Consider the following 16,948-nt stretch of genomic DNA (forward strand, 5'->3'; position numbering starts at 1 on the left):
ATCGGTCCCCGAAGGAACCGTCGCCCTCTAAAAACAAAAAATTCTTGCTGCAGTAGTCTGCAGAGATGTGCCTCCTATAGACACTAAGCTAAAACTGAAGTAGCCTGGCTGGGCCAGGGGGTGTATTCTGCAGAGGAGGAGCTAACATCTTTGCATCTACTTAGTGTCCTCCTATGAATAAGCTGCATAACACCCATGGTCCTGTGTCCCCCAATGAGGCGTCAGAGAAAATCACTTTATAATACTCACCTAAATGGTCGGTGCAGATGGGTGTCTCCGTTTTCCGGGTGCGGCGCCTCCTCTTTCGGCCATCTTTGTTCTCCTTCTGAAGCCGGGGTGCATGACAAGCCCTACAACATGCACACGCGCTGGTATTGAGGTCCTGCGCAGGCGCACTTTGATCTGCCCTGAACAGGGCAGATTAAAGTATTGTAGTGCGCCTACGCAGAAGAAGGAGGACAAAAGGTGGCTGAAAGAGGAGGCGCCGTACCCGGAGAACAGAGCCACTCTTCTGACCCATCTGCACCGCACCGACCATTTAAGTATTATAAAGTCATTTTTAAGTTCTACACAGCGGCCTGGGCTCTTATATACAGCATGGTAGAATGCTGTATATAAGAGCCCACTGGTGGTTGCTGCAGCTTATAGTCGCCAAATCTGGTAACAGGTTCCCTTTATTACAGTGTGTTAAAATATGTGAAAAAAAAAACCCTAATTCTATACACACACACAAATGCTCATTAATAGAATTCCCTAGGTTATGCTTTTGCCACTTCATCCTGTCACTGGTCCCCTGATATAAATAATTTAGCTCATATTACATTGTTTAGTTGCTCCTTTCTATCTATCTGAACATGACATGCCTTTCTGTTCTCTCAAAGGGATTCTCCCTCTAAGTCACCCGAACCTCCGGTGTGACAAATCAATATAGACTGTACAAGCCTACTGTCCCACAAAAACGTTTGTGAAAGTGGATGTGGGAGAGGAGTAGACAGAAAATGCTATCATAGATACTGATGATCATTACACAGCTCCAGTCACACAGTTTAATCCCTCTATGCACTTTAGATAGCTGTCGCCAGAACGATGGTGTGGTGTATCATACAGCCAGCAGCAATCTTGCCTGACTCTTCCATACACAGTAGCACTCGCTCTGCAGAGCATTCCTGTGTTCTCTAAAGGTACCGTCACACTAAGCAACATCGCTGCTGAGGTACAACTTGCTAGTGATGTCGCTGTGTGTGACATCCAGCAATGACCTGGCCCCTGCTGTGAGGTCGCTGGTTGTTGCTGAATGTCCTGGACCATTTTTTAGTTGTTGCTCCCCCGCTGTGAAGCAAACATCGCTGTGTGTGACAGTAAGAGAGCAACAACTGAATGTGCAGTGAGCAGGGAGCCGGCTTCTGCGGACGCTGGTAACCAATGTAAATATCGGGTAACCAAGCAGCCCTTTCCTTGGTTACCCGATATTTACCTTCGTTACCAGCGTTCACCGCTCTCACATTGTCAGCGCCGGCTCCCTGCACACATAGCCAGACTACACATTGGGTAATTAACCCGATGTGTACTCTGGCTAGGAGTGCAGGGAGCCAGCGCTAAGCGGTATGCGCCGGTAACCTGATATTTACCTTAGTTACCAAGCGCAGCATCACTTCCACGCGTCGCTGCTGGATGGGGGCTGGTCACTGGTTCAGCAACCAGTGACCAGCCCCCAGCCAGCAGCGACGCGTAGAAGCGATGCTGCGCTGCGTGAGATCTGCCTGTGTGACAGCTCACCAGCGACCCGTGTAGCGACGCTCCAGCGATCCCTGCCAGGTCAGGTTGCTGGTGGGATCGCTGGAGCGTCGCTTAGTGTGACGGTACCTTAAGAGAACCGCTGCTAGAAATCTCTGTGTCTTAATTCAAGGAGAACAAAAGAATTAGTCTAAAATGAGTCATGTTGGATTCTTATCTCCCCTGACACTGTCTATCAAAAGGCCATATTAGACAGTCTGCCGAACAAGTCGATATGGGAAGGTGAAAAATCGAGTCCGAAGAGAAGATCGACAAGTAAGTGGCAGGGTACATGGATGGGAGAAAAACGCAGCGTGCTTAAAGAAATCATGTCCTTCAAATGGGAGTAATTGAAGTAATTATTCTGTATGAGCAGAGAACTTTGGTATTAAGAAGGTTGTTTTACCTTGTTGAAGTACATATCCATCATGTACTGGAATGGCTGTAGTGTGAGTGGAACCACTATCCAAAATCAGACCCGTAGATCGACCATTAGCAAAGCTAATCCAAGGCGTGAAGGAATCATTTTACTCTCAAAAAGAAGTCTAAACGGCGGGTTTCTTTGTTCAGTTAATAATGTGTAATCACTGCATGAAGGCTCTTAAAACTTTATAGAATTTATAACTCTTCACCATTTTCTAGATGTTAGTTTAAGCAACAGTTTCTTCATTCAACACGTCCTAACAAAATCTATGAGAATCCTGAAGTGCCGTGCCCACGTTACAGATTTTGGTGCAGAAAAAAAAAAAAACTGCACCAAAAAATTAACGTCAATTGTTTCTGTATTTTCCCAGCGTCTTCCCTATCTCAATGCATAAAAAACTGCATTAAAAAACGTGGCAAAATACATTTTTTTTTTACCCGCAGTGTTTTTCCTGCCAAGAGATGCTGTTTTAAGTGTAGAACATCTGCAATGTGGGAACATACCCCAAGTCGCCTATAGATTGTTGGGGGTCAGGGTTGTGAGAACCCCACCGATCACAGAGTAGTGCACAGCTCTTGAACCAAGAGCGCACAGCATTGCACAGATTCTATAGAAGGCGACATATATGCTCTTATTGAATGAACGTGCGATTTCTTTAATCTCTTCACCCCCCGCCACTAAAACACCATAATGACCGGGCCATTATTTGCAATTCTGACCAGTGTCACTTTGAGGTTATAACTCTGGAACGCTTCAACGGATCCCAGTGATTCTGAGATTGTTTTTTCGTGACATATTGTACTTCATGATAGTGGTAAATTTAGGCCGATATTTTTTGCGTTTGTGAAAATTTCGGAAATTTGGCGAAAACTTTGAAAATTTTGCAATTCAATTTTTTAAACTTTGACATTTTATGCCTAAAAATCTGAGAGAATCGGGTTTGAGAAAGATCGCACGGGCCATCAGGTGGAGCACGCAGGGGCCATCAGGTGGAGCACGCAGGGGCCATCAGGTGGAGCACGCAGGGGCCATCAGGTGGAGCACGCAGGGGCCATCAGGTGGAGCACGCAGGGGCCATCAGGTGGAGCACGCAGGGGCCATCAGGTGGAGCACGCAGGGGCCATCAGGTGGAGCACGCAGGGGCCATCAGGTGGAGCACGCAGGGGCCATCAGGTGGAGCACGCAGGGGCCATCAGGTGGAGCACGCAGGGGCCATCAGGTGGAGCACGCAATACTCACAAGGAGGAGCGGTGATGATGCGGCGGCATCAGCAGCGGCGGCGTGGAACTAAAAGTACCAGCCGGTTCACGCCGCAGACATGCTGGGGGAGGGCTCCCCAGACCAACACAAGCCTGTGGACGGCAGTCACCTCCAGATCAGACCGACCCACTGCACGCTGATTGGAGCGACTGCGCGTCATAGCACGATCGCTCTAATCAGTGTTGCAGGGGCGCCACGTTTGAGCTCCCGCTATGATCTGCTGCAGCACCTCATAGCAGGATCTCACTGGTTCAGGCATTGTTTTAGCCGAAACCAGTGCGATCGATGTGGTTGGCGGTTCAGATTTGGACAGCCAATCACAACAATCGTCGATGGGGGGTGGCGATGCCACACCCTGGGGTCAAGCAAAATGTCCCATGCTGTAAGAAACAGCAGGGAACATCAAGCCTCGGCAATCAAATGAACTTTAGGCAGTAAAGTTACGTCCCTGGTTGTTAAGTTACATAAAAATAGGACGTAACTTTACTGCCCGCGGTCGTGAAGAGGTAATTAAAGGAAAGCTGAAGATCAGCAATCTATACTGCTCATGCTAGAAATTCAGTCAGTGAAGTTTTAAAGCGATGTGCCTTTAGATAAAGGTATAGTCCCTTCAACTTTGCATATATCCAAGTCATAGTCAATATGAGGTCCAAAATCCAATCCTCCGGTGACTCTCCACTTCTGGCTCTGGTTTAGCAATACTGATGCATAATACACTGGTGTGAGGACAATCTTGTAGTTTTACAACTGAAAAGGATACGCGGTGAGAACGGCAGTCTTGCAGAGGAAAAAGGCTGGAATATTATAATGCTCAAACATTAGTTCTGTTAATTTCTCTCTCTTCGCCCTCGTATTCCACTGAAGAGGAAAGAAACAAAAAGTACTGAACTATGAGGCCACACTCTAAAGCTTTCCATGATAGACATTTATTTCTCCTTTGCAGGCTCATAAATGAAGAATAAATGTACTTACCGCAGCCTCAGACATAAGAACCGGATGCAAGCTCGCTTCTGACTTTATGTGCATTTTGTAAGTGTGATCTAATATGGCTTGAAAGCTGTCCCAATCTTCAACTATAAAGAAGCAAAAAAATCTATCAAAGTAAATCGTGATTCTTTGTATGAACTTCAGAATTAAAAATAATTAGCCTATTCATTAAAGATAACATGCCCCCTCCACCTAATTAAGCAATCAAAGGTGTGATAATATGGATCTATTTATGCATTATTGCCTCTTATTTAACCATTTTGGATATAGTTTCCCAAGATGCTACGTAAAACCGAGGAAGTTCCAAGTGTTACATTCGGAATACAGACAGTGAAAAACAAGTACCACAAGATGTCTCAAGGAATACCAGACCTAAGGCTATGGTTCACACTTTTAACAGGCAGGTGTGGAACAGATTTGCTCCCAAAACTGCCTGAAAATGCACTCAGAAACCACTCAATGGAATCTTTAGATATAATTATTTATTTTTAAAATGGAACAGCAACATTGTAATCAAAACATTACGAGCCCTTTAGGAAATTAAAGAATGATCACAATGATCACTCCCAGTAAGAACCACAGAACTTGCTGAGGACATTGGAAACCTGTTAAGGCCCTGTGCACACTGGAAAAAGGAATTTTCTTAAGAAAATTCCGCAGGCACTGAAAGATTACCGCACCCGCGGGGGGGGGGGGGAAACGCACCAAAATCCGCATGCATTTTGATGCGGTTTTCGTGCAGTTTTTCCGCAGGTTGGTACATGTGTTTTAATGCATTCAATGTAATAAAGCACATTGAGAGAGAAAAAAAAAAAAAAAAGTAATTTCCTTCTGAGATACATAGATAAATAGATAGAAAGATAGATAGATGGATAGAGGACAGATCACTGCAGTTCTCCCGAGCGGTAATGTGTTGTTCACATTACCGACCGTGAGAAATGACCTGTAATTACCTCTGCAGGCTCGTTACGACGCTGCATTCAGTATGTGTCAGTCGCGGCTGGATGCAAGCATCGTGGGACCTCCGTGGATTACGGCGGAGCTGTGTGTTTGGGTGTAATAAAGTGGTGAAAGAAGGGGCTTTTTTGTTAATTCTATTTGAAATAAAAGGATTTTACGGTGTGTGTGTTTATTCACTTTACTTACGGGTTAATCGTGAAAGCTGTCTCATAGACGCTGCCATGATTAAGCCGGGACTTAAATGGCAGCGATCCACTGCCATTTAACCCGTTATTACCTGGATTGCCACCGCATCACGGCAATCTGGAAGAGCTGGGGACACTCCGGGACTGCCGCATAATGGATGCGACAGTCCCGGGGCAGCTGCGGGCTGATATTCTGGGCTGTGGGAGGGGAAGGGGGGGGGGGGGTGTTGCATTAACCCTGGCCCTCGCCCTCCCCAGCCTGAGAATACCGGGCCGCCGCTGTGTGTTTACCTCGGTTGGAAAGTAAAAATACGGCGGAGCCCGGTGTGTGTGTGTGTGTGTGTGTGTGTGTGTGTTTACTCTCTGCTCCGCTTCCTCTTCCTGTCATAATTACATCACTTCCCTGCAAAACACAGGGCAGTGATTAACATTATGTCCCGAAGACGCGAAATACCACAGGGAATAACGCAGGAAGACGCAATGAACCGCACAGCATTTTTTTTTCCCATAGGATTTGCTGGTGAATCCCTGCAGAGATGTTATGAACATTTCATGCAGCAAAACCGCAAAAAATCCGCGGCAAAAACTGGCAAGTGCGCACAGGGCCTAAGAGTCACTGGACGCAAAGACCTGGAGGAAGGTGGGAATGGGAAAAAAAAAAAAAACAAAAAAAAAAAAAAACCAGGGAGGGTCCTGTCTCGGAGGGTTGGACATTTTGTCTGCACTTATGCAAAAAAAAAAAAACAAAAAAAAAAAAAAAACACACCACACGTTGATATTAATTAATGCACTTCAAAAAGTGACTCATAAATCAACAAAAAAAACAACAGCTTCAGGAATCGCCGAGAAAAAAAAAAAAAATAAATAATACTAAAATATTAAAAAGAAAAAAAATAATAAATAATTTGCACAAACAGGCTGTTAAGAGAACAAAAGAAAACATTTCATGAAGCAGTTTCCGCTTGAAAACCTAATCACTTTTGTCCACCAGAAGCGAGTGTCCCACCAAGGACAACATCTGCAAGGCTTCCTCACATTTGCGTGGGTTTCATCTAGGTTCTCCGGTTTCCTCCCACACTCCACAGACATACAAATAGAGAATTTAGATTGTGAGCCACAATGGGGACAGTGTTGCTGATGGAGGTAAAGCGCTGCGGAATATGTTAGCGCTATATAAAAATAAAGATTATTAATAACATACCCCAAGTGTAACAATTGTCCTGCTCTGGGCTTAGGCTGGCTAATGAGAATTGCATAGAGCAGTACGCTGGACCTTGTAAACTTCTCACTACCTGATGTTTATTAAGTATACGGAGGATATATGAAAAATTGTCTTTACCGAAAAATGTCTGACATCCTCTTCTGGGAAAGCTTGTTGATATTAGTCATTCTAAACTAGATTAGATACTATGTAATTACAGCATATGTCATCTAAACTTGACCAGAACACACAGATATGGAGCCAGATACGTTCTCAATGAGGAGTGAACCAGTGAAGCGATCTTACTCATTCCGTTCTTGAGCGGCGAGAAAGCCTCCATGTTTTCCCGTGGTACCCTGAGTGAGTTGGTATCGATGTAGTACGTTGGTCCTCTGGCTTTGCTTTGATCCCCATCTGTCTCCATCGGAGTGCTTCCATCTTCCCTGTCCAGGACTACACCAATTGTTGTAGGAAAATCTACCTGCAAGATTTAATAATAATATTATTATTATTATTATTATTATTATTATTATTATTATTATTATTGACTGAGGAATACTGAAAACTACTTATTTCTGTTCTAGAAATTTTTTTATTTTTTTTTTAAAAAAATTTAATCAGATTTAGACTTTACATTGCTCCCTGGTTAAAGTGTGCAGACGCTTATTACACACCAGGCAGCAGTCATTATACAGTGTTTCCTATTAGTTAGAATAGGATTGATGCGCTAAACTCCTTGGCTGTTGTACGTTCCCTAAGAATAAACATTGTAGATGTGCAGAGATATCCATCTCGAGGTCAGTAATAGGCAGTGGGCGTTCTTCCCAATCACTTTGTTACTGCTGCACGTGCACAAGGCCCCCCAAATCCTTGCAATAAATATCACAGTCCATAAGCGGTTCACACTGCAAAACTACTTTTACTATATTTTATGCCATACATTTACTAAAATGGCGGTAGAAAATACAGGCCCCCAGTTATTAATTTCCCTTTGCTTGCTTTATAGTCGCTGATGGTTTTTTTCTACCAGATCTTTCAAAATGGTTCATGAATTTGGTGCAAAAACCTATAATGCTCTGTTTTTGTTTAAACAATTTTGTTCCCACTTTTTAAACAAAAGTTACAAAATCCTTTAAAAAGTCACATTTGTGATAAATTGAAAGCTCTGACACTTTACTGACTGGAGTAACATGCAGAAAAAAAATAAATTACATTTGTAAAAGTTGCATTTCCTGAATTGGTCTAGAAACCAGGGCTGTGGAGTCGGTAAGCCAAACCTTCGACTCCGACTCCGACTCCTCAAATTCTCTTGCACCGACTCCGACTCCGACTCCGACTCCTACATATATTGCTTATAGTTAGGTGAAAAATTTATTGTAGTACATGAATATGTGTATGTGAACATCAGATATTTAATAATTTTTATGATACAATAAACAAGATATTTGGATAGAACATAAAATATTTATTGGAATACAACTTTAGAACACAAAAAACTGTAATAAATTGTAAATATGTAATACACTATGTAATATACAGTAGATTACATATATATCTTGTGTGTGTATATACACTGTATATATATATATATATATATATATATATATATATATATATATATATATATATATATATTACATATTTACAATTTATTAGTTTTTTGTGTTCTAAAGTTGTATTCCAATAAATATTTTATGTTCTATCCAAATATCTTGATTATTGTATCATAAAAACAATTAAATGTCTGATGTTCACATTGTACTACAATAAATTTTTCACTTAAATATAAGCATTATACTAAATGTTATTATTTAGTAAAATATTCAGCACATTCTGCATTGCACTCCTGTCCCCAATTTATTATATATTTTAGGAGTCTGAGTCGGTGCATTTTATACCGACTCCGACTCCACCAAAATGAGCTCCGACTCCGACTCCACGACTCCGACTCCGACTCCACAGCCCTGCTAGAAACAACTGGATAAGCAAAGTCGTCTAGGAAGAAAAAATAAAAAATAAAGACCTTAAAAGAGAGAAACAAGTTAAAAATGGGGCAAAGAAGGGAATTTTGTTACTTACCGTAAATTCCTTTTCTTCTAGCTCTTATTGGGAGACCCAGACGATTGGGGTATAGCTACTGCCCTCTGGAGGCCACACAAAGCACTACATCAAAAGTGCAAGGCCCCTCCCCCTCTGGCTATACCCCCCCCCGTGATATCACGGGTTCTCCAGTTTTAGTGCCAAAGCAAGAAGGAGGAAGCCAATAACTGGTTTAAACAAATTAACTCCGAATAACATCGGAGAACTGAAAAACCGTTCAACATGAACAACATGTGTACCCGCAAACAACAAAAAAACATCCCGAAGGACAACAGGGCGGGTGCTGGGTCTCCCAATAAGAGCTAGAAGAAAAGGAATTTACGGTAAGTAACAAAATTCCCTTCTTCTTCAGCGCTCTATTGGGAGACCCAGACGATTGGGACGTCCAAAAGCTGTCCCTGGGTGGGTAAAGAAATACCTCATGTTAGAGCTGCAAAACAGCCCTCCCCTACGGGGGTGTCACTGCCGCCTGCAGGACTCTTCTACCTAAGCTGGCATCCGCCGAAGCATAGGTATGCACCTGATAATGCTTGGTGAAAGTGTGCAGACTGGACCAGGTAGCTGCCTGGCACACCTGTTGAGCCGAAGCCTGGTGACGAAATGCCCAGGACGCACCCACGGCTCTGGTTGAGTGGGCTTTTAGCCCTGAAGGAACCGGAAGCCCCGCAGAACGGTAGGCCTCTAGAATTGGTTCTTTGATCCATCGAGCCAGGGTGGCTTTAGAAGCCTGCAACCCCTTGCGCAGACCAGCGACAAGGACAAAAAGTGCATCGGCACGGCGCATGGGCGCCGTGCGGGAAATGTAGATTCTGAGTGCTCTCACCAGATCTAGCAAACGTAAGTCCTTTTCATACCGGTGAACCGGATGAGGACAAAAGGAAGGCAAGGATATATCCTGATTAAGATGAAACGAGGATACGACCTTAGGGAGAAACTCCGGAATGGGGCGCAGCACTACCTTGTCCTGGTGGAACACCAGGAAGGGAGCCTTGGATGACAGAGCTGCCAGCTCCGACACTCGCCGAAGCGATGTGATCGCAACAAGAAACGCCACTTTCTGTGACAGGCGAGAAAAGGAAACTTCCTTCAGAGGCTCGAAAGGCGGCTTCTGGAGAGCAACTAGTACCCTGTTCAGATCCCATGGATCTAACGGCCGCCTGTACGGGGGCACAATATGACAGACCCCCTGCAGGAACGTGCGCACCTTAGGAAGACGTGCTAGACGCTTCTGAAAAAACACGGATAGTGCCGAAACTTGCCCTTTAAGGGAGCTGAGCGACAAGCCCTTTTCTAACCCCGATTGCAGGAAGGAAAGAAACTTGGGCAATGCAAATGGCCAGGGAGACACTCCCTGAGCAGAGCACCAGGATAAGAAAATCTTCCACGTTCTGTGGTAGATCTTAGCCGAATTCGACTTTCTAGCTTGTCTCATTGTGGCAACGACTCCCTGAGATAATCCTGCAGATGCTAGGATCCAGGACTCAATGGCCACACAGTCAGGTTCAGGGCCGCAGAATTCTGATGGAAAAACGGCCCTTGGGACAGTAAGTCTGGTCGGTCTGGCAGTGACCACGGTCGACCGATCGTGAGATGCCACAGATCCGGATACCACGACCTCCTCGGCCAGTCTGGAGCGACGAGTATGATGCGGCTGCACTCGGATCTGATCTTGCGTAGCACTCTGGGCAAGAGCGCCAGAGGCGGAAACACGTATGGGAGCTGAAACTGCGACCAATCTTGAACCAAGGCGTCTGCCGCCAGAGCTCTTTGATCGCGCGACCTCGCCATGAATGCCGGGACCTTGTTGTTGTGCCGGGATGCCATTAGGTCGACGTCCGGCACTCCCCAGCGGCGACAGATTTCCTGAAACACGTCCGGGTGAAGGGACCATTCCCCTGCGTCCATGCCCTGGCGACTGAGGAAGTCTGCTTCCCAGTTTTCTACGCCTGGGATGTGAACCGCGGATATGGTGGATGCTGTGTCCTCCACCCACATTAGAATGCGCCGGACTTCTTGGAAGGCTTGCCGACTGCGCGTCCCTCCTTGGTGGTTGATGTATGCCACCGCTGTGGAGTTGTCCGATTGGATTCGGATCTGCTTCCCTTCCAGCCACTGTTGGAAGGCCAGTAGAGCAAGATACACTGCTCTGATCTCCAGAACATTGATCTGAAGGGTGGACTCCTGCGGAGTCCACGTCCCCTGAGCCCTGTGGTGGAGAAATACCGCTCCCCACCCTGACAGACTCGCATCTGTCGTGACTACTGCCCAGGATGGGGGCAGGAAGGATCTTCCCTGAGACAATGAGGTGGGAAGGAGCCACCATTGTAGGGAGTCCTTGGCCGTCTGGGAAAGCGAGACTTTCCTGTCCAGTGACGTTGACTTCCCGTCCCATTGGCGGAGAATGTCCCATTGAAGTGGGCGCAGATGAAATTGCGCAAAGGGAACTGCTTCCATGGCTGCCACCATCTTCCCTAGGAAATGCATGAGGCGCCGCAAGGGATGCAACTGGCCCTGCAGAAGAGATTGCACCCCTGTCTGTAGTGACCGCTGCTTGTTCAGCGGAAGCTTCACTATCGCTGCTAGAGTATGAAACTCCATGCCAAGATACGTTAGTGATTGAGTCGGTGATAGGATCGACTTTGGAAAGTTGATGATCCATCCGAAAGACTGTAGGGTCTCCAGCGTAGCATTCAGGCTGTGCTGACATGCCTCTTGAGAGGGAGCTTTGACCAATAAATCGTCTAGGTAAGGGATCACCGAGTGTCCCTGAGAGTGCAAGACTGCTACCACCGCCGCCATGACCTTGGTGAAGACCCGTGGGGCTGTCGCCAGACCAAATGGCAGAGCTACGAACTGAAAATGGTCGTCTTCTATCACAAAACGTAGAAAACGTTGATGTTCTGTAGCAATTGGCACGTGGAGATAAGCATCTTTGATGTCTATTGAGGCAAGGAAGTCTCCTCTGGACATTGAGGCAATGACAGAACGCAGGGTTTCCATCCGGAACTTCCTGGCGTGCACATGTTTGTTGAGCCGTTTTAGGTCCAGAACAGGACGGAACGAGCCGTCCTTTTTTGGAACCACAAAGAGATTGGAGTAAAACCCTTGCCCTTGTTCCTGAGGAGGGACTGGGATCACCACTCCTTCCGCTCTTAGGGAGTCCACCGCCTGCAGCAGAGCATCTGCTCGGTCTGGATGTGGGGAGGTTCTGAAGAACCGAGCTGGAGGACGAGAATTGAACTCGATTCTGTACCCGCGAGACAAAATGTCCGTCACCCACCGGTCTTTGACCTGTGACATCCAAATGCCGGAAAAGCGGGAGAGCCTGCCCCCGACCGGCGATGCGGAGGGAGGGGGCTGGAAGTCATGAGGTAGCCGCTTTGGAAGCGGTACCTCCATTTGCTTTCTTGGGGCGCGTGTGAGCCCGCCACGAATCTGAGTTTCTTTGCGTCCTCTGAGTCCCTTTGGACGAGGTAAATGGTGTCTTGCCCGAACCTCGAAAGGACTGAAACCTCTGCTGCCACTTTTTCTGCTGAGGTTTGGTTGTTCTGGGTTGTGGTAAAGAGGAGTCTTTACCCTTGGACTGCTTAATGATATCAGCCAATGGCTCGCCAAACAGTCTCTCTCTAGATAAAGGCAAACTGGTTAAACATTTTTTGGAACCAGCATCTGCTTTCCAGTCCTTTAACCACAAGGCTCTGCGCAAAACTACCGAATTGGCGGACGCCATTGAGGTGCGACTGGTAGATTCTAGGACCGCATTGATAGCGTAAGACGCAAACGCCGACATCTGCGTGGTAAGATGCGCCACTTGCGGCACTGCTGGATGTATGATAGCATCCACTTTTGCTAAGCCAGCTGAAATAGCCTGGAGTGCCCATACGGCTGCGAATGCCGGAGCAAACGACGCGCCGATAGCTTCATAGACAGATTTTAACCAAAGGTCCATCTGTCTGTCATTGGCATCTTTAAGTGAAGCGCCATCCTCCACTGCAACTATGGACCTAGCTGCGAGTTTGGAAATCGGGGGGTCTACCTTTGGACACTGTGTCCAGCGCTTGACCACCTCAGGGGGGAAAGGGAAACGCGTATCTTTAGATCGTTTAGAGAAACGCCTTTCTGGGTGAGCGTCGTGCTTCTGGATTGATTCTCTGAAGTCAGAGTGATCCAAGAAAGCACTCAATTTACGCTTGGGATAAAGGAAACGAAACTTCTCCTGCTCTGCCGCTGCCTCTTCTGCTGAAGGGGCTGGGGGAGAAATATCCAACAGCCTATTGATGGCTGAGATAAGGTCGTTTACCATGGCGTCCCCATCAGGGGTATCCAGGTTGAGAGGGGTTCCAGGAATGGATTCCTGATCACTCTCATCAGACACATCACAGGGAGACTGATTGCGCTGAGACCCTGAGCAATGTGATGACGTCGAGGGTCTTTCCCAGCGAGCTCGCTTAGGGTGGCTGGGGCTATCATCTGAATCATAATCCTCGGCCTGTGAAGCCGGGGACCCCCCTGTGGGCTGGATTAATTCCAAGTGAGGGGGACCTGAGGACAGAGGCCTCGCCGTGCCCAAAGACTGAGCCCCATGCATAGATTGCAAGGTTTCAAGGATTTTTGCCATAGACAGAGACATATTATCAGCAAAAACTGCAAAGTCTGTCCCTGTCACCGGGGCAGAACTTACAAGCGTCTCAGCCTGGGTCACTACCTCTCCTGACTCCGGCTGGCGAAGCAGCACCGGGTCGGAGCATTGCACACAATGGGAGCCTGCTGGTAGATTAGCCCCACATGCAGCACACGCAGTACACACAGCCCTGGCCTTGGCAGCCTTGCGTTTTGAGGATGGCATGTTGCTGCTTCCACAGAGTGATCTGGGAGATGCAGCCAGAAGCGACCTCACAGTGCAAGAAAAACAATATCTATATATCTGTACACAGTACACCGATACACCGTGAGGCACTAGAGGGACCAGCACAGAAAAATCGCTTACCGCCCGCTTAAAAAGCGGGTGTGTGGTCGCCAGATAGCCCCTAGTCCAGGTCTCCCAGAGCCTTGCGTCCTTCCTCCAGCCAGACTGCATGTAATGGCTGCCGGCGTCCTGAGAGGAAGGGGGGCGGGCCCTGGGCGTTCCTGGCTAAGAGCGGGAAGCCTGCTTCCCTCTGTGCCTAGTGTGAGGGCTGGAGCATGTAAATCAGGCTCCAGCCCTCGTCGCTGCTAGCGAACAGCGTCTCTCCCCTACCCTGAATGACAGGGTGGGGGCGGGAACGAATCGGAGCTGCCGGCGTCCTAGGCCCAAAAAGCCGGGGACTCAATTTATAACCGCCGCCGCCGTAAAAGCGCGGACGGCGGATCCCCGGCGCACCACAAGTCACAGCAGCGCCGCCCGGTCCAGAGGGGGTCGGCGCTGCGTTCCCATACACAAAAAATCCCCCAGTAATCTGTAGGGACACTAACTCCAACGTTGCGGTCCCCGGCGCACTACAACACCCAGCCAGCCCGGAGTGTGTCTGTGCCTGCCGGGGACACAGAGTACCTGTATGATGCAGGGCCTGTCCCTGATCGTACTCCTGCTCCGAATCCATCAGGTTCTAATGGGTCTGTGGATGGAGCCCGGCGTCAGAGCTGAGAGGCCGGCAGGATCCCACTTCCACAGAGCCCTACAAGGGGATGTGGAAGGAAAACAGCATGTCAGGCTCCAGCCCTGTACCAGCAATAGGTACCTCAACCTTACAACACCATCCAGGGGTGAGAAGGGAGCATGCTGGGGACACTATATGTGTCCTCTTTTCTTCCATCCGAAATAGTCAGCAGCTACTGCTGACTAAAATCTGTGGAGCTATGCATGGAATGTCTGACCTCCTTCGCACACAAAGCTAAAACTGGAGAACCCGTGATATCACGGGGGGGGTATAGCCAGAGGGGGAGGGGCCTTGCACTTTTGATGTAGTGCTTTGTGTGGCCTCCAGAGGGCAGTAGCTATACCCCAATCGTCTGGGTCTCCCAATAGAGCGCTGAAGAAACGTAAGATGAAAAAAATAAATTACAAAAAGGCACAAATAGTCAAAGTGATACAACAATGGATCCAGCGCACACACCGGGGGGTTAATAAAACTTTATTTTGAAAAATTCCTTTTAAAATAACTTAATAGTTAGGACGTCTCAGACAACATTGCAAATATAAAGTAGTCAATAATAATCAAGCCAGGCCATAAATATCAATGTCTTACATGACCCATTTAACTACCGTATTTTTCGGATTATAAGACGCACTTATTTCCCCTCAAATGTTGGGGGGAAAGTGGGGGGTGCGTCTTTTAGTCTGAATGTAGGGCTGCAGGGAATGAGGGTGCTGCGGGTCATCGGGGGCATGAGCAGGCTGCAGCAGTGCCTGCCGTGACCACGTGGGCCTGCTCATTTCATATGCACGCCCATCCTCCTGCCCATTATCTCTCGGCGCTGACAGGTGGGCAGGATGATGGGCGAGGGATAAACAGCCGGCCGTGATCATCCCTGGCAACTACAGCCTGGAGTGATCATGTGCGGCTGTATTCACTGCCCCCATGCATCATCATCAGCGCAAGGTACAGTGATCCCTGCAGCACCGCGATGTTCTCCTGTCTGTGCCAGTCGCACAGTGTGGAGACTAGCGGTGCAGACAGCGATGACGTCATCGCTGTGCGCACGTGTCCACACGCAGCTGCCGCCGGCACAGACAGGACATTGCGATGCTGCAGAGATGGTGCCCGACTCCACACGGAGGAGGAACAATGCTGCAGGGAGTGAGGTAAGGTGAGTATGAACGTTTATTTTTTTTATGTGCCACAGGATGCGGGCCGTATACCAGGATGGGGGTGTATTATGAGCAAGATGGGGGGGGGGGGTAGGTATCATTTCAGGAGCAGGATGGGGTTATATGCCAGGATGACTGTATATAGCAGGATGTGGGCTATACCAGGATGAGGGACATATACTGTATATACAAGGCAGGAGGATCATTACCAGGATGGGGTACCTTAGTAGAGAATTTGGGGAGATTATCCTATAACAGTGTCAGCAGCAGATCCTTGACCCATAACAGTGTGTCATCCCCACATTTTTTGCTTAAAATTTTATTTTCCTCCTCTAAAACCAGGGTGTGTCTTATGGTCCGGTGCGTCTTATAGTCCGAAAAAAATATGGTAACTTGTCGCTGCAGCAGCGGTTAATGCACAGTGCCGTACTATAGGGTTTAGAATAGGGACCCACTCAGAGGTTCGCCGTGACGTGGCAGTGGGCTGAATACACTCTGATCAGAATGGTAACAAAGAACCTAATGTTCTATTGTTTTATGTTTTGCCTTGCGGCTTTAGATCGTTGTGTTTTTAGGGATGTGCGATCCATGTCTTTTTTCTCCATAGTTTGTTATACAACATTCTATCCCCCTCTGCTTTTTTGCTTGGATCCGCTCTCCCCCTATTTAGCACAGGTGATTTTAATCAGCAGGAGACTCCAAGAGGGGTCCGCCTTTTTTGCTCCCAGTTCACATATGGGAGCCAGTGGGAGGGGAGTGCACAGCTCCTCTCACAGGGTGCTGGTGCTGTGTGGTGGCCGCTTTTGTGGTGGTTTCGTGTCAGTGTGGCCTGGAGCCATGGGTGCTGTGAGGCACCAGGTCACCTGCCCTGCTGGCGCTTTGTCGCTGCAGCAGCGGTTAAAGCACAGTGCCGCACTATAAGGTTTAGATTAGGGACCCACTCAAGAGGTTCGCTGTGAAGTGGCAGTGGGCTTAATACAATCTGATCAGAATGGTAACAAAGAACCTCATGTTCCATTTCATTTTTTTTGCCGGCTTTAGATCGTTGTATTTTTTGGGATGTCCGATCCATATCTTTTTCTCACTATAGTTTAATATATATATATATATATATATATATATTGACTATAAACATGCCACTATAAAAAACACCAGTTGCTCACCTTGGGACAGTCCTCTCCTGCATAGCCGGCACGTACCGAAAAGGAGCCAATGTCAAAGACCAATGCTCCCACCTCATCTACAAGAGAAAAGTTATTTTATTTTTTTAA

The 16,948-nt window shown here is 47.3% G+C and overlaps 1 protein-coding gene across 1 annotated transcript in view; it reads right to left on the bottom strand.

Moving 5' to 3' along the window:
* The window catches only part of LOC142296680 (actin-like protein 6A), a 102,535-nt gene that overhangs the window by 52,228 nt on the left and 33,359 nt on the right, over window positions 1-16,948 (bottom strand). The window contains exons 2-6 of the mRNA XM_075340598.1: window positions 16,841-16,917; window positions 7,097-7,271; window positions 4,430-4,530; window positions 4,218-4,315; window positions 2,180-2,274 (exon numbers count right to left, since the gene is read on the bottom strand). Of these exons, the coding sequence (XP_075196713.1) occupies window positions 2,180-2,274; window positions 4,218-4,315; window positions 4,430-4,530; window positions 7,097-7,271; window positions 16,841-16,917 (546 nt within the window). The remainder of the gene's footprint in view (window positions 1-2,179; window positions 2,275-4,217; window positions 4,316-4,429; window positions 4,531-7,096; window positions 7,272-16,840; window positions 16,918-16,948) is intronic.

This window comes from Anomaloglossus baeobatrachus, chromosome 3 (genome assembly GCF_048569485.1).
Source record: "Anomaloglossus baeobatrachus isolate aAnoBae1 chromosome 3, aAnoBae1.hap1, whole genome shotgun sequence".
Taxonomy (NCBI): Eukaryota; Metazoa; Chordata; class Amphibia; order Anura; family Aromobatidae; genus Anomaloglossus; species Anomaloglossus baeobatrachus.